This window comes from Gossypium hirsutum, chromosome A10 (assembly GCF_007990345.1).
Source record: "Gossypium hirsutum isolate 1008001.06 chromosome A10, Gossypium_hirsutum_v2.1, whole genome shotgun sequence".
NCBI lineage: Eukaryota > Viridiplantae > Streptophyta > Magnoliopsida > Malvales > Malvaceae > Gossypium > Gossypium hirsutum.
In genome coordinates, this window is record NC_053433.1 from 11,012,096 (window position 1) to 11,037,580 (window position 25,485).

The 25,485-nt window shown below is 37.1% G+C and overlaps 1 protein-coding gene and 1 non-coding gene across 2 annotated transcripts; both read right to left on the bottom strand.

Moving 5' to 3' along the window:
• Window positions 1-5,059: 5,059 nt before the first annotated feature.
• LOC107895706 (uncharacterized) lies at window positions 5,060-5,752 on the bottom strand. The gene is made up of 2 exons (XM_016820940.1): window positions 5,447-5,752; window positions 5,060-5,362 (listed from the first exon to the last, which is right to left on the bottom strand). The coding sequence occupies exons 1-2, from the start codon at window positions 5,750-5,752 to the stop codon at window positions 5,060-5,062; spliced, it is 609 nt and encodes a 202-aa protein (XP_016676429.1).
• Window positions 5,753-10,610: 4,858 nt separating this feature from the next.
• On the bottom strand, window positions 10,611-10,717 carry LOC121208670 (small nucleolar RNA R71). Its single transcript, XR_005903801.1, has one exon. It is a non-coding gene; the product is annotated as a small nucleolar RNA R71 (small nucleolar RNA).
• Window positions 10,718-25,485: the final 14,768 nt, after the last annotated feature.

Below are 25,485 nucleotides of genomic sequence, written 5' to 3' on the forward strand. Positions count from 1 at the left end.
TTAGTCATAACCACATAACATTTTCATTATCATCCTAATGTACATCACATAACATACCATATTTAAACGTCATTTGCATATCATCATTAGTTTAGGCAGAAACATTTACTCATGAAACTTAATATAGGTGATTAAGCTACCTAAGCTGTAGCACCCCTTACCCATATCCAACACCGGAATAGAGTACGAGGCATTACTAGACTTAAACAGAAGCAATCATACAAAACCGAGACGTAAATTTCCATCCAAATTTAAAACTTTTCATATATATATATCATGAACTCTTATTCATCATTTCCAAGTTTCAACTTATCACAAACACATTTTCAAATATCTTAGTATCACTTTCAGCGTTTTCGAAAGTAGCTCGATTGGAAAGCATCTCTATCTCAACAAAACAATTTCATCAAAATCGGGAGATATCACACGATCATAGGTTATATAAGACATGTATAGCTAGACTTTCACACATGCTAGGTTTGTCTGAGAATCGACTAAACCATAACTCTGATACCATTAAATGTAACACCTTTCGTTAGTGAATGGAATAATACGTGATTAGTGATGACAAAATTAGTCAGAGAAATGATATTTGAATAGTAAAAATGTTTGAGTGTGACAGTTGAAATTGAATAGATTATGATGATCTCTCTTGGGTATTTTTTATATTAATTTATCCTCAGAGATATATGTGATTGTTCGTTTTCTGATGAAATTCTTATCGTATGAAAATGCTAGCTGATTATAATGTTAGATGAAAGCACTGTTGATTTGGTTGGTTGATGATCAGTATATCTCATTTCTCTCTTTAGGGTTCTATTCTATTATGTTTGGAATAAAAGTTGATGGTGAAAATTTATGTGAGGCTATTCTTTTGTTTCTACTGGATGTTGTTTTATTTTATATATATATTTGGAAAATATATTATCTCTGTTACAATTGATTCTAGAGTGTGTAAGCATTGTTTTTCTTCTAGTTTTCTCTGAGAATCATCAAGATCTTTATTATTTTGATATGAGTTATGTTCTCGGACTTCCAGTATGGTATCGCATCTTGGATTTCTTTATCACGGTCTTATCACCTTTAGTTTGAAAATTATCAATCATGACTCATCTTTAAAGTGTGTTCTTTGGCCTGTGATAACTATGTCTATTATGGGTGTATTTCTGGTTCGATCATAGGAACATGGTGATTCTGGTATCAGGATTTCTCTAATTTTCATGAAAGGAATTAACATCAGCAAAGGTATAGATAGTGGAAGCTCAAGCTCAAATTGTATGATGGTTTTCTTTTCTCAGGTAAGGTTGATTAAGGTCAATAAGTCTAGTCAGGATATTTTGTTTTCTTGAGCTAATGCTATTATAAAGATCTTTGATTAGCATGTTAAGGGAATTATAAAAGATTATATGTTTGAGTTATTTAACAGCATGAAGAAAGGAGTATTTCGATATGTTATTATTTGATAGTTGAGATCGACTCAGTTGTTTTTATCTAAACGAGCTGGTCAGTTGAAAGGTAATTTGAGTTATATGCATTTTAAGTTTATTCTCAGGTAAGAAAATAAAATCTTGTACATTTATGGGTGAATAGACAGACAGTTTGAAGGAAGAATTCATATTCTAGAAAGTATGATACAGAGGTATATCTATTAGATTTGTTCTAATTGAATGATGTTGTTATGAGTTAAAGCTATTCCAATTGATAAAATTATCACATTCGTGAAAGTTCAAATAGTCTGTTGCATGTTCGCAAAGTTGAAAACAGTTGAAGGTGTTATTAGCCAAAGCACGGGTTCTGAGTTCTGTTTGAATTGAGTAAAGAATTTGTGATTTTTCAGCGATGCACTATCGAAAGAATTGGAATGTGTTTTAATACAAGAATGTGAAGTGACAGTTTATGTTTTCTAATGATTAAAATCTCATTAAAAGAATTGTCCGATGGGTGATTTAGAGTCGACCACTATTATCTCTGTGTTGAGAATTGATGACATCGTTTGTTCGACGAAAAACGTCATCTGCTTCTTGATTCCAAGAGTATAAACTATCTAATGTTACAGAAAAATCTGAAATTTAGACAACGTTGATGACTTGAACTATTGAAAGATTGTAACGATTAACCTTTACAGAAGTAAATATAGTTGTAGATGCTTGAATGGAAAGCCTTTGTTCATTTTTTGGGTGTTAGTTTCACGATTAATCTTATTTGATGGAAGTCTAAGGGCCCCTTTGGATCACCAGTAAGCTTCAATGCGGTGAGATTTAAAGAGTAAAAAAATTTGAACTGAAATGCAGCTCCAATTGTGGTGTTTGGCAAGCATACCAATGAGCATTTCTCACCTCACTGTAACACAAAATATTGCCTGGAGTTAAAAGGACCAGTGGACTGATTTGGAAGTCCAAAAATAAGGGTAATTATTATTTTACCCCTCCAACTCTTTCTTTATTATTTATTTTATTTAATACACATAACTTAAGTTTAATATGTCATTATTTAATTTAATTTAATTTTCAATAAATTTATAATTTTTATTTATAAATTTAGTATAAATACAATTTAATTTATATTTTATTATTTGATTTAAATATAATTTTTAAAATATTTTGATATTTTATTATGAATATAGTTTAAAAATATTTAAATTTTATTGTATATGATTTTAATATTTTAATTATCATTTTATAAAAAATATAATTTTAATTTATGTTTTATATTAAATAATATAACATAAATACATATTCATTTCTAATCTAATGTCCTTAATAGTCATTTTATATTCTCACCTCACCGCTACAGCTGCGTTTAAATCCAAACACACTCCACATCATTGTTCCTAATTGTAACACCCCAAACTCGGCTTAGATGCTATGGCCGAATCTGGCGGCGTCAAATGTGAGTGCTTTTTAGAAAACCTTAGCAAGTCAAAAATCGTCCAATTTATTATCTTTACTTAAGTCGTGAAATCCCTAATCCAGATATTAAGTGAAAACATTTCATTAATGCGGAAGCTAAAACATCATTAAGTCATAAATCTAATAATTTAACAGTTTTAAATTCCAAAAATAAACCCAAGAATAGTTCGTGTCTAAAACCATATTAATCCCAAAACATATATTTAAATAAGGCAGACAAAATAAAATGTTACTTAAAAATCCGTAAATGTCTACCAGTGGTCACCATTGAGCCCTTCGTCACACTGATCCTTCTACTACTGAGGATTTCTTGACAAACAAAATAAACAAAAGGGTGAGTTTTCGCAAACTTAGTGTGTACATCCCCACAAACCGTATGCATACAAACCGATAACAGAATAGAGTTAATCGGCCTTAGCCATCTAGATATCACATGCGCAATAGATCAAATATCAAAAAACATGCCCACCAACCCTGCACACCATCTCCGTCCAACCCAGCACACCATGTGGGGATAGAATCGACCCACCCAACCCTACACACCAAGTATGGGGATTTAATCAACCCATCCAGCCCTACACACCATAAGGTACGGCATCGCAGCACATATCATAAGTAGGCAGCTTAGCTGCCAGATAACAGGCTAATCACCTCTCAGACTTTCTTCTCTTCACTACAAAAATCCCAACGCAATGCAATGCAGCATAAATAATATGGCATACTCTGATGCAGACATCAAATCATACCATCATTAAATCAGAACATATATACCAAATCAGACGGATACACATGCTTAAATTTTACATGTTTTTGCATACTATCCAGTAATAAATCAGAGTATAGGGTCTAAGTGACGCTTACCGACCCTACAGCTAGGTCACAATCGACTTGGGCTACCCGTGCAACCATACATAACATTTCAAACAAATTGGGCTCATGCACCCGTGTGCCCTGCTCGTGTGGGTCACACGGCCTGACCCAGATTCCCACACGCCCGCATGGTTCACCTGTGTGGGCTCACACGTCCATGTGGCCTACACGGCCCATTTTCTTGAGCCCGTGCCTCGCACATAGCCTACAAGCCATCACACGCCCGTGTCCGTCGTGCCCGTGTGGCACGCGCACGGTTTGGTTCGTTGAACACACGGTCGTGAATCGCCACACGACCTCCACACGGGCAGTCCACAAGCCAGTGTGACGTCGACAATTTCGATTTTGGCTTTCGCTGAAACCCGCTTTCTGCATAATCAGAGTACACACCTGGTTTGTTTTCGCTGCTAATCCAACCACGAGCACTCGAAAGCCTAAAATCGACAATACTGAGCCCAAAACCAGTCTCTTAAGTGAGATTATTAAGAATAGGCAAATCCTGAAACGAGAGATCTACTTACCTTCAATGAATAACGGTGATTATTCGCTCTTTAGAACCCCAATTAGTGATCCACAGAACCTTGATAATCCCCTATACAACAAACAAAAATCCCTCTTAAACAATCTCCTAACGAAACCACGCAATTTAACAAAACCATACTTACCGAATTCGTGCCAAAACTAATCAGAGGAAAGAAAACAGAGGAGAAAGTTAAAAGAACCAAAATTTTAGCAGCACAAAAGGGGGATTTTCGGTAAAAAGAAAGCAAAAAGAAAGAATATGGAGAAGGTAAAATAGAAGAGTAAAACGGCAAGGAGAGTTCTTTTGGGGAAACCTTCACAGAAGAATCTGATAAACCCTACCTTTCCAGTGTTTTAAACCCAGTCAAGCGTCTACACGGCTTATCAGTAAAATAATGCCACACTCATGACTCGAACTCGGGATCTCAGACATAATCCCTTGCCACTTAACCACTAGACCAGTAGGCCTATTCTTGTTAAGTTTTTACCAATAAATTCTTATAAACCCGTTAACCAAAACCCAGGCTTAATTCTTATAAAAACCAAAATTTTAGCCAAAGTTAAGGCTCGAACTTGGGACCTCCCAAACACACCCCCAAAGCACACAACCTCTTAAACCACATATATATATACCAGAAAGAATCAAAACAAAAGTTTCGATATTTCCATGCTCAACAATCACAAAAGCTGAAATTATAGAAATTTGGGGCGTTACAAGTCTACCCTTAAAAGAAAATTCGTCCTCGAATTTTACCTGATCAGAAAAGGTGAGGATACTGCTGTCGCATCGAATCCTCTAGCTCCCAAGTAGCCTCCTCAGTGCTATGATTCCGCCATAGCACCTTCACCAAGGGAATAGACTTTCTACGTAAGACCTTAACGTCACAATCTAGAATCTGCATAGGCTCCTCCTCGAACGTCAGATCCGGTCTAATCTCCTCTACAGGAACAATGTGCGTAGGGTCAGAGCGGTAGTGTCTTAACATCGAGACATGGAATACGTCATGTATACGATCCAACTCTAGAGGTAGCTCTAACTGATATGTGACTAGTCCCACTCGCTTCAGAATTTGGTACGGCCCAATAAATTGAGGACTCAGCTTGCCCTTATGACCGAACCTCAGAACCTTCTTCTATGGTGAGACCTTAAGAAAAACCATGTCCCCCACAGAGTACTCGATGTCCTTCCTTTTCAAATCTGTATAGGACTTCTGTCTATCAGAAGCCGCTTTCAGTCGATCTCGAATCAAGTGAACCTTATCATCAGTCTCTGAAACCAACTCTGGACTCAGAACACGTCGCTCACCCAACTCAGTCCAACACAAAGGAGTGTGACACTTACGGCCATAAAGTGCCTCATACAGTGCCCTCTGTATACTAGACTGATAACTGTTGTTGTAAGCGAACTCTGCCAAGGGCAAATACTCCTCCCAACTACCTCGAAAATCCATAACACACCCTATTAACATATCTTCCAGTACCTAAATCAACCTCTCTGACTGACCATCTATCCGAGGATGAAATGTAGTACTGAAGTCAAGACCAGAACCCAAAGCCTCATGCAGCTTTCCCCAAAATCGAGACTAAAATGAGGATCCCTATCAGAAGTGATCGAGACAGGTACCCGATGCAGTCTTACTATCTTAGAAATGTACAGCTTGGCCAACTTCTATAGGGCGAAGTCAGTCCTAACAGGAATGAAATGTGCAGAGTTAGTCAACCGATTCACGATGGCCCAAATAGAATCCTTCTTAGCGGGTGTTAGGGGCAACCCACTAACGAAGTCCATCGTTACACGCTCCCATTTCCACATCGATATGTTAACTGGCTATAGCAAACCCGAAGATAACTGATGCGTAACCTTAACCTGTTGACAAGTCATACAGCGGGCAATAAAATCGGTCACTTCACGCTTTAACCCTGGCCACCAGTACAACTCTCGAAGGTCTTTATACATCTTAATCCCACCAGGGTACACAGCGTAAGGACTACTATGTGCTTCCCTCATAATCGACAATTGCAAATCCTTATCATTAAGTACACAGATCCTACCTCGGAAACACAGTACCTCATCACTATTAATCCCAAAATCAGTACCCCAGTCACAGTCTCAACTTGACGAAATCACAACTGAAGAGATTCATCTCCTTGTTGCTTATCCTTAATCTGAACCAGCCACTTCGGTTTAACCTGCCACTTAGCCAGAAGACTCCCATTGTAAAAAAGGATCAATCAAGCGAACATTGCTCTCAGATCGATCATAGCCCTACGGATTAACGCATATGCCACTACATTGCCCTTACAGGGTGATAACCAATACTGCAGTCGTAATCCTTGAGCAGCTCAATCCACCAACGCTGCCTAAGTTTTAACTCCTTCTGAGTGAGGAGATACTTGAGGCTATTGTTATTAGTGTAGATGGTATACTTCTCACCGTACAGATAATGCCTCCAAATCTTCAATGCAAAAACCACTGCAGCCAACTCCAAATCATGCATTGGATAGTTAGCCTCGTGAGTCTTAAGCTGTCGAGACGCATAGGCAACTACCTTACCGTCTTGCATCAAGACGTAACCGAAACCTACATGTGACGCATCACTGTAAACCACGAAGTCCTTACCAGGCTCAGGCTGTATCAGAACTGGAGCCTGAGTCAAAATTTTCTTGAGCTTCACGAAGCTCTCCTGCTGCGCGTCAGTCTAAAAATAAAGGAACTCCTTTATGTAACAACTTAGTCAACAATGCTGCAATCAACGAGAACCCCTCTACGAAATGTCGATAATATCCTGCCAGTCCTAGAAAACTGCGAATCTCTGACACATTCTTTGGCTATTTCCATTCTATCACAGCCTCAATCTTACGAAAATCCACTTGAATCCCCTTAGCAGAAACCACATGCCCCAAAAGGGTTACCTCCCTAAGCCAGAACTCACACTTCGTGAACTTCGCATACAACTGTTTCTCACAAAATATCTGCAGAACCACTCTTAAATGCTCATCGTGCTCGTCCTCAGACTTAGAATACACCAAAATGTCATCGATGAACAACACCAAAAACTGATCCAAGTAAGGCTGAAACACAAGGTTCATCAAGTCCAAAAATACCGCTGGTGCATTAGTTAACCCAAAGGGCATAACTAAGAACTCGTAATGCCCATAACGAGTCCTAAATGCCGTCTTATGCACATCGACCTCCTTAACCCTCAACTGATGATAACCTAACCGCAGATCAATTTTAGAAAACACTGAAGCCCCTCTGAACTGATCGAATAAGTCGTCTATCCTCGAAAGTGGGTACTTATCTTAATCGTCAACTTGTTTAATTAACGGTAGTCAATACACATCCTCATTGTACTGTCCTTTTTCTTTACGAACAGAGCAGGTGCTTCCCACGAAAACACACTGGGATGAATAAACCCACGATCCAATAGCTCTTGAATTTGAGCCTTCAATTCTGCCAGCTCCCTTGGTGCCATTCGGTAAAGGGCGATAGACACCAGAGTTATACTAGGAATCAACTTAATCCCAAATTCTACCTCACGACTTGCAAGCAATCCTGGTAGTTCATCTGGGAAAACATCTGGAATGTCCTTCACAGTACGGATGTCCTTAACTGATAAGTCTACAGAATTAGAAACATTGATGTAGGCCAAAAATGCCTCACATCCTTTCCTCACCAGCTTCTCTGCTATCAATGCAGATACCATATTACTCAGATAATTTCGTCGTTCTCCAATCACGACTATCTCCTTATCCCCTTCGGTCCTTAGAACCACTCACTTCTTAGCACAATCCAGACTTACACGATGCGTTACCAACCAGTCTATACCTAGAATTAAGTTTAACTCCCAAAACGGAAGTTCCATCAGATCAGCCAGAAATATCGCTCCTTGGACTTCCAACGGAACGTCTCTGAACAGTTTACTAACCCTAACGGACTGCCCTAAAGGACTTACCACTTAAATATCACTAGAAGCACTCTCATACGATATTCCCAAAGTCTCTGACATAGAACATGCAACGTAGGAATTTGTAGTGCCTATGTCTATCAGTGCAACATAAGGTACACTAAGGATAAAAAAGGTACCCGTGATGACGTCTGGAGCATCTCCATCCTCACAACGACGTGTAATATAGACAAGTGTAGGCTGCGTTGCCTCAGTCGGCCCAGCACCTCAACCCGGTACTCTCTGTCCTCGGTCCATACCATTACCACCCCTAGCCTGGCCTCTTCCCCTAGGTGGCTGCTGAACTTGATAAACCATAATATATACATATTTTTAGCCCATGCTTGGGATGTTTATGGATGATTTTTCCTTGGTTTTATTGAATTCGATGCTCCTAATACTTTAAATTCATGTTTTTACTTAAGAAAGCATAGAATAACCAAAAGAATGAGAAACGGCCAAAAACGGACAAATTGGGCCTAAATTAGTGTTACACACGGCCTAGGCACTTCCACACAGGTGATCTACACGCCCGTGTGTGACACACAGGTAGGCCACACGCCTGTATGTCCTGGCTGTGTCGACATTAATCCAAGTTAGAATTGCACACGGCCTGAGCATCTTCACACGAGCGTGGCACATTGCCATGTCGCTGTTGAGCCCAAGTCTAGTTCTACTCCGAAAAGGCTTATTTTGGGCTAATTTGGGCATTTAAAAGTCTATATAAAGACCCTAGTAGGGGATTAGAAGGACACACGCAGAGTTGGAAGTAGAAAATACTTAAGGACAGCCATCAGAATCATCTCAGAAGCAATGATCTATATCAAGATTGAAGATTTCCATCCAAATTCCTAGAGTTCTTTGGGGTTTTCTTTATGTTTTGTTGTTTTCCATGCTTTGAGATGTTTTCCATTAGTTTGAACTAAACTTCCTATATACCTAAGGGAGATGAAACCCATGACGAATCTTATTACTATTTGAATTGTATGATAAAGACTTATTCTTATTCTTAACTGTGAGTTCTAAATTCTTGTTTTAATATTCCAGGGCATTAATTCAGGTTTTGATGTGCTTATTTCGTGGAGAAAAAGTCCCTGTTTAAGAGTAGATCATTCATAATTAAGCGGAATTGAATGCAATCCTAGAGATAGAACGACATAAATCGGCCGGATTAGAGTCAAATCTAGTAAGGGAATCCATAGATCAAGTTAATGTGACAATAGGGGTTTTAATTAGAAAGAGATTTCAATTAATCAACCTAGAGTAAGTTATTCTTAGTCTCGATAGAGATATTAACATAAATTAGGGATTTCTATGGATTAAGTTAAGTAAATAAATTGTCTAATTCAAAAGTAATAAGTGAAGTCTAGGTGGATTCTTCCTTAGGTATTGTCTTCTCCATCGGTTTTTCCTAAAGTATTTTCTAAACTTTCATCTTTGTTGTAATCTTAGTTAATTAGATAATTAGTTTTAGTTTAAAAACACACTTTAATTCTTAGGCTAGATAATAAAAAGATAGTAATTACTAGTATTTTTAGTCCTCATGGATACGATATTTCTGGTCTCACCAGAACTATACTACTATTTGATAGGTGTGCTTGCCTTAGTCGAATTTATAGTTAGTTTCATGACCATCAAGTTTTTGGCACCGTTGCCGGGGACTAAGATATTAGGAACACTTAATTTTTATTACTTTAGCCATTTATTTTTATTGCAATTTAATTTTATTTTAATTACTAAATTTTTTTTATTTACTTCTGGTAGGTTTTTTATATAGTTTATGACTAGAAGAAACCCATCAGGACCTCTACTTTTTGATAGTGAGATCAAAAGCACAACTCGCAGAAACTGAAGAGAAATAAGGTGAAGCCTACGATACATAGAGGAAGGATAATAGGACGATATTGAAACCACAATCGAGGAGATGGCTGATAATCAAAATAATCAGTTACCCCCTGTGGCTATTGCAGACCCAGTAAATCAGAAACCTGCTCCTCGTACTATGTATGATTATGCTAAACCTACTTTAGTAGGAGCTAAATCGACTATAGCTAGACTTGCTATTGCAGCAAATAATTTCAAACTGAAACCTAACACGATTCAAATGATACAACAATTTGTTCAGTTTAATGGTTTGCAGGACGAGGATCCAAACACTCATTTAGCAAACTTTCTAGAATTCTGCGACACCTTTAAGATCAATGACGTTTCTGACGATGCCGTTCGCCTTCGGTTATTTCCCTTTTCATTGAGGAATAAAATTAAACAGTGGTTGAACTCGTTACCACGAGGATCAATCACCACTTGGGAATAAATGACCGAAAAGTTTTTGCTTAAATATTTCCCGCCGGCTAAAACAGCTAAACTAAGAAATGGTATTTCTTCTTTTGTGCAGATGGATTTAGAAAAACTCTATGATGTATGGGAGAGATACAAGGATCTATTGAGAAGGTGCCCTCACCATGGGCTACCACTTTAGCTACAGGTTCAAACTTTTCACAACGGCCTGAATCCTTCTACTAGACAGATGATTGACGCAGTTGCTGGTGGGACTATTAATAATAAGACACCTGAAGAGGCCTATGAATTTATAGAAGATATGTCATTAAATAATTATAAGTGGCAAGTCATGAGGACAAAGCTGACGAAAGCGGCTGGCGTGTTTAACGTCGATTTGGTTACTATGCTCTCTAATCAGGTAGAACTTTTGAATAGAAAAATTGATGGTTTACTTGGTTCTTCACAGGTTCATCCAGTAATGTAGTGCGATGCAAGTGGAGGTGGAACGAGGAATTCAGAATACTCACCCTATAGCCACCACATGGGGAGCGAACAAATGAATTATATGGGTAATAATCCTCGACCTCAAAAATAATCCTTACAGTAATACTTACAATGCAGGTTGAAGGAACCACCCAAATTTCTCATGGGGAGGCCAAGGGAATCAAATACCACCACCCCCTCCAGGCTTCCAACAACAACTTTACCAGCAAGAGAAAAAGCCGAACCTTGAGAAGATGATAACAAAATTTATTTCAGTATCAGAAACCCATTTTCAGAACACTGAAACTGCACTTAAAAATCAGCAAACATCGATCCAAGGGCTTGAGAATCAAATTGGAAAGTTAGCTAAGATGATTTCAGAGAGACCACTAGGAATTCTACCTAGTAACACCGAACCCAATCCAAAAGAACATGTGAAAGCAGTTACACTAAGGAGTGGGAAAGTGTTAGCTGAATCTGAAAAGAAGCCACCACAAGAAGCTGACAGAACCAAAGGAGAAGAGGGAAGACCCGAAAACAATGCCAATCTAATGCCAAAGGAATACAACCCACCAATCCCATATCTAGGAAAGTTGAAGAAAGACCGTATGTATGCACAATTCGGTAAATTTTTTGAACTTTTTAAACAACTGCATATTAACTTACCTTTTGTTGAAGCTATATCGCAGATGCCGACATATGCAAAATTCTTAAAGGAGCTTCCAACAAATAAAAGGAAGTTTGAAGACTTATCTACAGTGGAACTTAATGAAGAGTGCTCGGCCATACTCCAAAATAAACTGCCAACCAAACTGAAAGATTCAGGAAGTTTTACTATTCCCTGCTTAATTTGTAGTTTGAATGTTGATAAGGCACTAGCTAATTTAGGCGCTAGCATTAATTTGATGCCACATAAAATGTTTAAACAACTAGGTCTTGGGGAACCTAAACCTTCTAGGATGAGTATTCAACTAGCTGATAGATCTGTTAAATATCCTAGGGGTATTATAGAGTACGTACTTGTAAAAGTAGATAAATTTATATTCCATGTTGTTTCATTGTGCTTGACATGGATGAAGATGTTGAAGTGCTTTTAATCTGAGGTCATCCATTTTTAGCTATCGCTAGGGCTGTTATTGATGTAGGTGATGGTAAACTTGTGCTTAGAGTAGGTGACGAAGAGATTATTTTTAAAATTTATGATGCCATGAGATTTTCTAGGGAACAGGATGACTTATGTTATTTTATTGACTCTATTGATCATGCTACTCAAGATTTTTTCCAGGAAATTGTACATAAGGACACGTTGGAACTGCGTCTTACTCAAGGAGAGGAGGTAGATGGTGATGATTCTGAGATAGGAAAGATAAAAGTTGAACTAAATTCCAATAAGCCCTTCCCAAGACAAACGAAATATGATGGTATTAAGGTAAACGATGAACTTAAGCAAAAACCCTCTATTGAATAATCTCCTAAACTAGAACTTAAACAATTGCCAAATCACTTAGAATACACATTCCTTGGAAATAATTCTATATTACCAGTGATTATTGCTTTTAACTTACAACCCAAGGAGAAAGAGGAATTACTCAAAGTATTAAGAGAGCATAAAAGGGCCATAGCTTGGAAAATTTCTGACATTAAAGAGATCAGCCCTTCTTTTTGCACCCACAAAATTTTAATGGAAGATGAATATAAGCCATGTGTGCAAGCTCAAAGACGACTGAACCCCAACATAAAAGAAGTTATTAAAGCTGAGGTAATTAAACTCCTAGATGCTGGAATTATTTATTCTATTTCTAACAGTTCTTCAGTAAGTCCAGTGCAGGTTGTTCCTAGGAAAGGAGGCATGACTGTTGTAGCCAATGAGAAGAATGAATTAATTCCAACAAGGACAGTTACAGGTTGAAGAGTTTGCATTAACTATAGGAAGCTGAATGATGCCACAAGAAAAGATCACATCCCCCTGCCATTCATTGACCAAATGTTAGAAAGATTATCAGGGCACATGTACTACAGCTTTTTAGACGAACTCTCTGGTTATTTTCAAATCCCAATGGCTCCTGAAGATCAAGAAAAGGCGAAATTTACATGTCTATACGGTACGTTTTCTTATCGTAGAATGCCTTTTCGATTATGCAATGCTCTTGCTACTTTTCAGCGCTGCATGATGACCATTTTTGACGAACTCGTAGAAGACATCATAGAGGTTTTTATGGATGACTTCTCGGTATTTGGTAACTCTTTCGATCTTTGCTTTAAAAATTTAGAATGAGTTCTAATAAGATATGAGGAAACTAACCTTGTACTTAACTGGGAAAAATGTCACTTTATGGTTCAAGAATGTATTGTGTTAGGACATAAAATTTCTAGTAAAGGGATTGAGGTTGATAAATCTAAAATTGAAACCATTGAAAAACTACCTCCCCCTAGTTCAGTTAAGGCTATTAGAAGCTTTTTAGGACGTGCTGGGTTTTATAGAAGATTTATTAAAGACTTTTCTAAAATAGCTAAGCCTTTGACTAAATTACTAGAAAAAAATGTGCCCTTTAATTTCGATCAGGGATGTTTAGAAGTGTTTAATACTTTAAAGGATAATTGATTAATGCTCCAATTATAATCGTACCTGATTGGAATTTACCCTTTGAACTAATGTGCGATGCAAGTGATTTTGCAGTAGGTGCAGTTTTGAGACAACGAAGAGACAAGCATTTTCAACCGATCTATTATACCAGCAAAACTTTAACCTCCGCACAAGAAAACTACACCACTACGGAGAACGAACTGTTAGCTGTGGTTTTTGCATTTGATAAATTTAGGCCATATCTAATATTGTCTAGAATTGTCGTTTATACTGACCATTTTGCTCTTTGCTACCTTTTAACTAAGACTGATGCAAAACCTCGACTCATTCGATGGATTTTATTATTGTAAGAATTTAACTTGGAGATTCAGGATAAGAAAGGAGCTGAAAATCTCACGGCTGATCATCTTTCTAGGCTTGAAAATTTAAGTACCAAAGAGCTAGATGAAGTTGAAATAAATGATTCGTTCCCTGAAGAACAATTTTTTGCTATATCTGATTCTGAGGTACCTTGGTTTGCAGACATTGAGAATTTTTTAGCCGCTAATATTATCCCAAAAGGGTTGACACATCAGCAAAAGAAGCGATTCTTTACTAATGTGAAAAACTACTTTTGGGAAGACCCTTTTCTTTTCCGTATATGTGCAGATCAAGTCATTAGGAGATGCGTTTCAAGGTCAGAAGCATTTAAGATCTTGGAACATTGCCACTCAGGACCGACTGGAGGACATTACAATGAAATTAAGACCGCACATAAATTGCTTGAATCAGGTTTTTATTGGCCCACGCTATTCAAAGACGCCAACAGGTATGTTACTTCCTGTGACAAATGCCAACAGACAGGTAATATCTCCAAACGTGATGAAATACCTCAAACATATATACTTTCATGTGAAATATTTGATGTTTGGGGTATCGACTTCATGGGTCCATTCCTTAGTTCGTTTAGGAATAAATACATCTTAGTAGCTGTTGATTATATGTCCAAATGGGTAGAAGCCCAAGCTCTTCCTACTAACGATGCTAGAGTGGTAGTACGATTCCTTAAGAAACTCTTCTCTTGATTTGGAACACCTAAAGCAATTATCAATGATAGGGGTGCTCATTTTTGTAACACCCAATTTGATAAGACCTTTAAGAAATACGGAGTTCACCACAGAACAGCTACCCCTTACCATCCTCAAACTAGTGGACAAGTCGAAGTAACGAACTGAGAGCTTAAACGTATCTTAAAAAAGACAGTAGAATTAAATAGGAAGGATTGGGCGAGGAAAGTAGATGATGCTTTATAGGCTTATAGAACTGCTTTTAAGACCCCCATAGGAACATCACCTTACAGACTTGTTTATAGAAAAAGTTGTCATCTACCATTTGAGCTAGAACACAAGGCATTCTGGGCTATAAAATTTCTAAACTTTGATCCCAAACTTGCAGGTGAGAACAGGTTGATGTAGTTGAACGAGTTAGATGAGTGGCGAACCAATGCATATGAGAACTCACGCCTATATAAGGAAGCAACGAAGCATCGCCACTACGCTTGTTTAAGGCAACGCAAGCAATTTGAAGTTGGAGATCTTGTCCTGTTATATAACTCGAGGCTCAAATTGTTTCCTGGGAAGCTTAAATCACGATGGTCAGGTCCTTTCGTAGTCCAAACTGTCTTTCCATATGGCACAGTAGAGGTAAGTCACCCATCACAAGGCACTTTCAAGGTAAATGGACATTGTCTCAGACTTTATAACGGTGAGAATTTTAAAGACGATAGAGAAGAGTTACGGCTCCACGAACTTCCTTGAATATACTTTAAATAAGTACTTCTTAGGAGGTAACCCGAGCACTAACCCCACAAATAACTTAGTTCATTTTTTTCCTTTTTGTTTTACAATCTAATTGCAGGTATACTTGGCACACAAGGCCTTGCACACGACCGTGCTTGAGGCCATGGGACCTCCACAGGTAGGAGACACGGGCATGGCCATGGCCGTACTAAAACAGGACAAATATTTTTCCCAAGATAGGAAGGAACACAGGCTGCGATAAATAGCCACGACCGTGTGAGCCACATGGTTACGAGACACGGACGTGTCCTTAACCGTGGTAAACTTCACCTTAGTTTCCAAAAATATCAGAAGAGACATGGCCTATGATACATCCACACGACCGTTCGAGGCAGCCGTGGAAGATACACGGTCTTTAACACGGGTGTGCTCGAGACCGTACGCAAACGTGCCCAAAGATTAAAACATTCAACGAAGTCAAAATAGAGCACAGACTTATTCCACGGCCGTGCTTTTAGGCCGTGTGCAACACTGATTGACTAACACGGGCGTGTTGGACCTTACACGAGTGTGGGGGAAAACGAAGGGAGCACCACATGGCCGTGCGATGCAGCCGTTTGAGCCACACGGCCTGGACACACGGACGTGTCCGTAGGCCGTGTGCGATACTGACTTGAAACATCAACTCATAAGCATAAGCCATGAACAGGGGTATGGAGAATCCCATACGTGCGTGGGAGAAATGAACGAACGTGTACATAGACGTGTCGAAGAGCCCGTGTGCGAACCTGACCATGATTTCACGAAAAACACAGGCTGAGGGACTACCACACAGGCGTGGGCCATGGTTATGTGGCCCAAAACGGGACTTACACGACCGTGGCCCCTCTTTTAATCCCCTCTAACCTTAATTTTTTTTATTTCATTCACTATTCACCTTCTTCCACAAACCATCCATCCTCTTCTTCTCCATTTTTCTTTCTTTTCTTTCCTCTTTCTCCTCTCTTTCTCTTTTTATTTTTTCCTTTGTCTCCCCTTTTCTTTCCCTTTTTTCCTCTCCTCCACTTCCCCTTTTCCTCCGTCGCCCAAACATCACCGCACACCAATGCCGCCTCCTCCTCCGTCGCGCCACTTTGTTTCCCCCAACCGACCCTCATCGGTTACGCCTTATATCATCCTTTTCTTTTCTTTGATTTATTTTACTTTTATTTTTTTATTCTTTATTTTATTTTAATTTTATTTCTCTTTTATTCATCATTTATTTATTTGTTTACATTTATTTTCACTTGATTATGTGAGTCTTATTTAGTTTAGCCGATTATTCTTATTAATTTTACTAGTTTGGGATTTATTGCCATGTTTTGTTCTATTATGCTACTTATAGGATCATCCTTACTCCCTATTAGGTGCTTTGAATTTTTAGTTTAGTTTAGACTAGTTACTAATCCTTTATTATGGCTAATTTAATTAGTCTACTGATGGCTTGGGTAGTAACACATATAGGACTGGATTCTACACTTTGCTCATTTTTCTTATCAGTATTTATTTTCTCACACATGTACTCCTATCCACATATCCTATCCCATGACGTAGTTGATTGGTATTCCAAATTTAGTCATATCACTGTTCTATCTTTTTCAGGTACACTATGACAAATACTCGTGGAAAAAAAGCTGCTGTCCCAGCCTTTAAGAAGCGAAAATGAGAAACATCCTCCTCGAGTCCTACCAATGAGATACGTGTCCGACCTCTTGGCGTGGGCCATTGTATAGATTGGGCTGCACTAGAGCAGGTGCACCTAGCTGACTCGGTTCGGGCCCTCCTAGCCATCGCTCCGTGGGACCTGTTCTTTGACATCATCAAGCCGCCATATCTAGAATTCATCTTGGAACAAGGCTCGACTTTCCAGTTACAGACGGTGATGGCGGAGCACAATGACCCAGGAACAGTTCGATTTCGCCTTAGCAGTCTAGTACATCAGTTGACTGTCCCCGAATTTGGAGCTGCCTTTTGACTCTATACGGACGAGTTCATAGACGCCGCCATTTTTCCCAACCTCCACCGTCACATCTATCATTCACCTTCTGTGTGCTGGAATGACCTCCAGCCTGCTACAGGTATTTATGATCCTAGTCGTTCAAAGGCATCGACACTACCTCCAGCTCTGCGCTATCTCCATGCACTTTTAGCACACACATTAACGGGGAGGCAAGAGAGCATTGGCGTCGTCAACACTCACAACGCATACTTCTTGTGGAGCATGAGGAGAGGGCACATCGTTTATCTCATGTACTTCGTCGCCCTTGCTATTCGCCATTAGACAGAACGACACCGAAAATGAGTCATCAGTATAGGCCCATATGTGACTCCTCTAGCACGCTATTTTGGGCTCCTGAATACGGTAGCGCAGTCTTCATCGCTCACTCTCATTGGCCAGATGTCTCCACAGGGCATCCAAAGTATGCTCCACATACGAATGATTGAGCGTCGGCGTTGGTTCAACCCTCCCCAGTATCGACTTACACGAGCCAACGATGAGGATGAAGACGTTGATAATATCCCTGTAGTTCAGGACGACCCACCTTCTTAGTCATCACCGAGACTCCGGCCAGTTCATGCGGCTACTTCATTGTCTGAAATTTCAGACCTCCTTCATCGCTTTGAGCAATACTGCACTCAGTGATTCGACAGCATCGATGAGACTTCACAAAAAATCCACCAACATTTTCACATATCGCTTCCAGCACCACCACCTCAGGATCTAGCTGTCGACGAGGACTTTTAAGTCTATTTAATTTTAAATTGCTTTTCTTTTTCTTTTATTTTTATTTTTGCATTTCTTTTGAACCTTATTTATCATTTTCTTCAAAAACTTTTATTAGTTTAATTTGAATTTTCTTTTATCTAGTTATTTCATTATTACAAACTATAACAACCCGATAAATATAAATCCCTTAAACATTACTGATGGCATCACAGTTTCAAACGATTTAGTCGATTGGAGCTACTCAGGAATAAACAAACACCCCTCTACGACTGCCATATCCTGCTCGACCACGACCATAGCCACCACGACACCGACCACCACGATAACCTCTTCGCTGGACACTGCGATTGTGGAACCCAACCTCTACCACCACCTTCACATCACTTTCAAATGCCTCTAAACCCGTTTCCGCTCTTTCCAGGATTACATCCAAAAATTCAGGCAATTTCTCTTCTCTCCCTCTCTTCTGTTATTATGCTTACATTACTATTATCTATCTTTGTACATTGAGGACAATATACATCTTAAGTGTAGGGAGGTTATTTATGTGATTATCAGAAAACCCCTGAATTTTTATCTTGTTCTCAAATAATTTTCTCATATTACTATTAGAATGAATCTTGATTGACTTATGAATTTTGTTGATCTACTTTGATTTAAATCATAGGTAATTGTGCTTTGATGGTTGAAACTTTAAGACACTAGAGGATCAAGCATGATAAGTTAACTTTTGAGAAGTAAAACTGCTAGGTTCTTTCTCTGAATTGAAGTGTTATCTTGAAGTTTTTAATTCACAGGATTGACATCAAATGCCCATAACTTTCGTGAGATTTTGAGCCTTTTAGAGCATATATCTTTCTTGCTCATTGATTTTATTGGTTATGAGTGTGTCAACATTGATTTTTTTTATTCTAGAACTTTTATCGATTATACATGTCAAGACCACACATTTGATTTGGTATACTAAAATGATAAAGGCACTTAGAATTTAACCCATTTATCCCATAAAAAGCCTACACACATAATTGACCCCTAATGAACCTCCTTGGGCCTTGACTTTTATTTCTTGATTTTCACCTTAATATTAACCCGCAACTTAACCATTTTCTTTTTTTTTTGATTCATTAAGAATTTCTCCCTTTTTATTGACTCCCTTTTTGTCGAGATTTAATTTAATTAGTTACCTATATGTTCGTTAATTCTAGTTGCTGAATTTATCCTTATGATGTAGTTTCCATTACTTATTCTTATTCTTAGAAAAAACCTATATATTTGTTCATTCAGTTACAGATTTTTCTAAAGAGCGTGGATAAGTTAAAGTTGTTATATTGAGAAAAAGCTCACATAATTTTCTTTAGATAGTTCGAATTCTGGCATTTTCTTGTAATTTAGCATTTAGCTTCATTCTTCTAAGTTGGGTAATCTATTTAAATTAATCTCGATTCTAACCCTCTTTTTAAGCCTTTATCCACACATTTAACCCAAGCCTCATTACAACCCTGCTAAAGACTTTTTTATTTGTGTATCATCTCATTTATAATAGTGGAGAATTGATTTTCATGCAAGCTTATGGTAATAACTTTTCATGTTTGACTTTTGAGTGCTTAATTGATAAACCTTAAACACTTTGAGTGATTTGAGTGAACCTTTAGAGAGGATGTCAACCCTTGTCAATTTGGAATTAAAGATAACTACCTAGATAAAGGAGGGAGCCTATGATTTTATGATTAAAATGCTCAATTTGGATTGTTTGAAACTTTGATGTTCTTATAGTTAAGCTCTTAATGTATGATTTCTTATGGATTATTTCGAACATTATTGATGAGAATTATAAGTTGAAAAGGATTTATTTTAATTGTGAGTTGAGGATTTTGCTTGAGGACAAGCAAATGCTTAAGTGTGGGGATATTTGATAAACCATAATATATACATATTTTTACCCTATGCTTGGCATATTTATGGATGTTTTTTCCTTGGTTTTATTGAATTCGATGCTCCTAATCCTTTAAGTTCATGTTTTATACTCAGGAAAGCTTAGGATAACCAAAAGAGCGAGAAACGAGCCAAAAACGGACAAATTGGGCCTAAATCAGTGTTTCACACGGCTTAGGCACTTCCACACAGGTGATCCACATGCCCGTGTGTGACACACGGGTAGACCACACGCCCGTGTGTCCTGGCCGTGTCGACATTAATCTAAGTCAGAATTACACACGGCCTGAGCATCTTCACACGGGCGTGGCACACGGCCGTGTCCCTGTCGAGCCCAAGTCTAGTTCTACACGGAAAAGGATTATTTTGGGCATTTAAAAGTTTATATAAAGACCCTAGAAGGGGATTAGGGGGACACACGTAGAGTTGGAAGTAGAAAATTCCTAAGGACAGCCATTAGAATCATCTCAGAAGCAAGCATCTACATCAAGACTGAAGATTTTTATCCAAATTCTTAGAGTTATTTGGGGTTTTCTTTATGTTTTCTTGTTTTCCATACTTTGAGATGTTTTCCATTAGTATGAACTAAACTCCCTAAATACATAAGGGAGATGAAACCTATGACGAATCTGATTACTATTTGAATTGTATGATAAAGACTTATTCTTATTCTTAATTGTAAGTTCTAAAGTCTTGTTTTAATATTCCTAGGTATTAATTCAGGTTTTGATGTGCTTATTCAGTGGAGCAAAAGTCTATGTTTAAGAGTAGATTATTCATAATTAAGCGGAGTTGAATGCAATCCTAGAGATAGGACGACATAAATCTGTCGGATTAGAGTCAAATCTAATAAGGGAATTCATAAATCAAGTTAATGTGACAATAAGGGTTTTAATTAGAAAGAGATTTCAATTAAGCAACCTACACTACACCAAAACGGGCTTTTAGCAGCGTTTTTAGTGGCGTTTGAATAAAAAACGCCGCTAAAGATGGAGCATTAGTGACGCTTCCTGGAAAACGCCGCTAACAATAAGCAATAGCGGCGTTTTTTAAAAAGCGCCGCAAAAAACCTAATCCAAAACAATGCAGTTTTGTGAGCTTTGTGGATTTAGCGGCGTTTTTAAGGAAGCGCCGCTAATGCTCAGGGCTTTAGCGGCGTTTTTGAGAAAGCGCCGCAAAAAACATAATCCAAAACGACGCAGTTTTGTGAGCTTTGTGGATTTAGCGGCATTTTTAAGGAAGCGCCGCTAATGCTCAGGGCTTTAGCGGCGTTTTTGAGAAAGCGCCGCAAAAAAACCTAATCCAAAACGATGCAGTTTTGTGAGCTTTGTGGATTTAGCGGCGTTTTTAAGGAAGCGCCGCTAATGCTCACGGCTTTAGCGGCGTTTTTGAGATAGCGCCGCAAAAAACCTAATGTAAAACGACGCAGTTTTTGTGAGCTTTCGGGGATTTAGCGGCGTTTTTAAGAAAGCGCCGCTAATGCTCAGGGCTTTAGCGGCGTTTTTGGGAAAGCGCCGCAAAAAACCTAATCCAAAACAACGCCGTTTTGTGAGCTTTCGGAGATTTAGCGGCGTTTTTTAGAAAGCGCCGCAAAAAACCTAAGCCAAAACTACACCTTTTTTGCGCTTTCGGGGATTTAGCGGTGTTTAATTGATTTATTATTTATATTAATTATTTAAAATTGAACTTATTTCTAATTAAATATTTAAAATCTTCAGAAAAAAATAACACGTGGAAATAATTTGAAATAAAACACATGGAAAAATTAAAAGACTATTAGTTAAAATAATTTTAAAATTTTTTGGGTACATGGTTACTAATTATTTTTTAATTTATATAATAAAAAATTTCTTATATAATCGTAAAAGAGATATTATTAATTTTAAAATATTGAATTAATTATCACTATAGTTTAGGGTTTTCAATTTAGGGTATATAATTTTATTTAAGATTTAAGGTCGGTTTAAGAGATCATATTTTAAGGTTTTAGTTAGGGAGTATTTATGGATTTAGGGATTATGGATTAATAGGGATTATGGTTTAATTAAGGGTTGGGATTTAAGGCTTAGGGGTTAGGGGTTTAGGAGTTAGATGTTAGCTAGGGGTTAAGAGTTAGGGATTTAGGGGCTTAAGGTTTCAGGGGTCAGGTTAGGGTTTTGGGTTTTGGGTTTAGATTATTATTATATTTAAAATATGTTATTATGTAGTTGTAAAATATAATAATAAAATTGTTTAGGGTTTTTAATTAGTTTAGAGTATATGATAAATTTAATATTTAAGGCCGGTTTAGGGGTTCATATTTAAAGGTTTAGGGACTACTATATATATGGATTTAGGGATTATGGATTAGGTATTATGGTTTAATTAAGGGACGTTGGTCGAGATTTAAGGTTTAGGGGTTAAGAGTTTAGGGGTTAGACGTTAGTGGCTAAGAGTTAGGGATTTAGGGTTTAGAGTTTTAGGGGTCGGGTTAGGGTTTTGGGTTTAGATTTTTATTTATATTTAAATATGTTATTATGTAATTGTAAAAGATGTATAATTTAGGGTTTAAATTATGCCTTGAAAGAGATGTATATAATAGATAGACTTAAATATTTATATCATTTCAATGGTTCATTTAGGGTTTAATAAGGTTAAAGTTTACTTGAGATTTGGAATTTTATACAATTAATTAATGTTTTTATATTTAAAAAAATTGAATCTAAACCATTTGATATATTTAAATATTACCATAAATCGAATTAATAAATAAGTTTAAAAAAGTAATAGATTGCTACGGATAATGTAAGTATAATTATTAAATTTGGAGAGGGCCAATTTATAAGAAATAAAATTAAAATACAAAAATAATAATGAAATAAAAACACTAAACTTTTAATTTTATCTAATTTTTATAAATATTACTTAAAAAACTAAAATTTTTAAATTTATCTAATTTTTATAAATATAACTTAAAAAAACCTATGTATTAAAATTTTCCAAAACGGCGCCGTTTCAATAAAGAATTTCATTTATTAGTGGCATTTTTGTCCAAAATGCCGCAAAAAAATTCTTAATAATATAGACAAAACTGTGTAGTTTTTGGCTACGAATTTAATGGATTTCGCGTCGCTAGAAGAAAAACGCCACTAAAGGTCATCATTAGCGGCGCTACGCTAAAAGCGCCGCAAAATTTCATTGTTTTTTTTTGTTTAAACAAAACGGTGTTGTTTTTTATGAGCATTAGTGGCGCTATGATATAAACGCCGCAAAGTTCGAAAAACTATGTATTAAAAACTATGATTTTTTGTGGCGTTTTTTGTAAAACGCCACAAATACTTTTAAAAGAATCGCGCCATATTATTCCCAAATTTTCGAAATCCCTAATTTCCCCCTGAAACCCCTAACTTTACAAAATGCAGACTTCTACTGTTCCAGGTTAGCTATTCTATTCTACTGTCCTCTGGTTTCAGTTTTTAGTTCTAGGTTTCCTCTTAAAATTCCCTCCCACACACTCTTTTTTGTTCTTTTGTTTTTCATTTTCATGGTTCACACACTTAGAGAGACCCAAACCGACGCTTCGCCAGACACAAATCGTGGGAAGACAAAGTTGTAAAACGAATATAAAGAAAAGGGGGAAGGGGTTGAAAGGTGGCTCCTTCTTGCTTAGTTGTGTTCCAAAATAGATGGGGGCTTTGGCGCCAGCCCTTTCCACTTGGATACCTGAAGATGACCTTCTTTTGAAGAACGCTATTGAGGTACTTGCCTTTTCTTTTCTCCTTCATTGGTTTTTAAGAAAAGGAATAAAATAAAGATTGGGTCTTTTTCATACTTGTTTCAGGAATTGGTTTACTTGTGGTCTCAATTCGACTTTTTTTCTGTTCGTATTTGCTGTCAACTTGAAGTCTTCTTTGTTTTTCTAGTAGCTAGAAATAATGCATTTTTTTCTTTTAAATTTCTCGCCCGTTCTATTTCCTTGTTTTATTTATTAGAGTTGCTGAGCTTATTTACGTGTCCTTTTTAGTCTTTTGGATGTATGGCACTGCCACTGTTCTAGTCTTCAAATTCTGGGTTTATTGTGTTAAAACGTGGATTCACTGCAATATAAGTTGGTTGTGTTAAAAAAAATTATACGATTCTTGCATTATGTTTATAAAGTTAGGATATTCATAAGATTATCCTCATGTTGTTGTTGTTTCAGAGGAATTCTATTGCATAATGCCAAAATTTGTCAATAGATAGATTGCTTGTGAGAATGCGATGTAGAAATATTACTAATAAACATGGTTTGCGCTGTGCCAAAGTGTTTCTATTCATGGATGCAAGTAGCTTTTCTAGAACATGAAATGACATTACTCTGGTTGGTCTGGTAGTGCCCTTATTTGCAAAGAGTGCATGAATATCAATAGGAAAATGGGATCCAAATTGTGCATTTAGCATGAATATCAAGAGGAGCAGCATCCTTAAAGATCCTTTACCTGTAAATGGCTTCAAATAAAGTGTCTGAATATTTGGAAGAATGAATCTTGAAGTTCGTATGAAGATATTGGAAGATAAAGTTGACAACGAAACCATCAACTGGATGATGGAGAACTTTAAACTCTCAGTCAAACAACAGGTAAATTCAATCTTACTTTTAAAAGAACTTGATTACATAGGTAGTAATCTCCAATCACACTCTTAAATAAAGGTTTCATTCACTTCTATAGATTGAGGCTGTTTTAACCAAGGACGAACTTCAACACCTTGCTTTCTTATGCAAATCCGAAGTTGATTCAATTGGTAGGTTAACTGCTGGAATCTTGTGGTTGCTCAAGCTTGAAAAATGTGCCGCTCTCATCACTGAGTCATCTAATTCTGAGTCTTCCCTGGTGAACCTTACTAACATTAAAGAACTTAAACAGAAACTGGATAACATGCATAGTTTACTGCTGCAATTGCGGGTTCAAATTTGAATTTCTTTATCAAAAAATATTTGCTTTTGATCATATATTTTTACTCATTCTTTATGTATATAGTAAACATACTATAATTACATGTCCGAGTATATGAGGTTTATTAAGCATTGATGAAAGAAATTTAGTTGGTGTAATCCGAAATTTTGTTCATGTTTTTTTTACTTAGTTATAAATAAGGTAACAGCTAGTTCAATCAGTTCAATCATCGGATTTTAATTATTTTTGAGAATTTTTTAAAAAAATTGAGGTTTTTTCATTATATTTTAGTTCATTTTCATCCTTTGGTTTTTGAAAAAAAATTATGATATTTTTTTATGCATTGCTTGAAGTAATTTTAAAATTTTGGGGGGTTAAAAGTAAAATTTTAACAAAATTTAACGAAATTGAGAGATTAAAATTGATATTATTCCATTTAACAAAAGGTGTAAGGCCATTGTTTGCCCCTAAGCATATATTCTGAATATATTCATAGACAT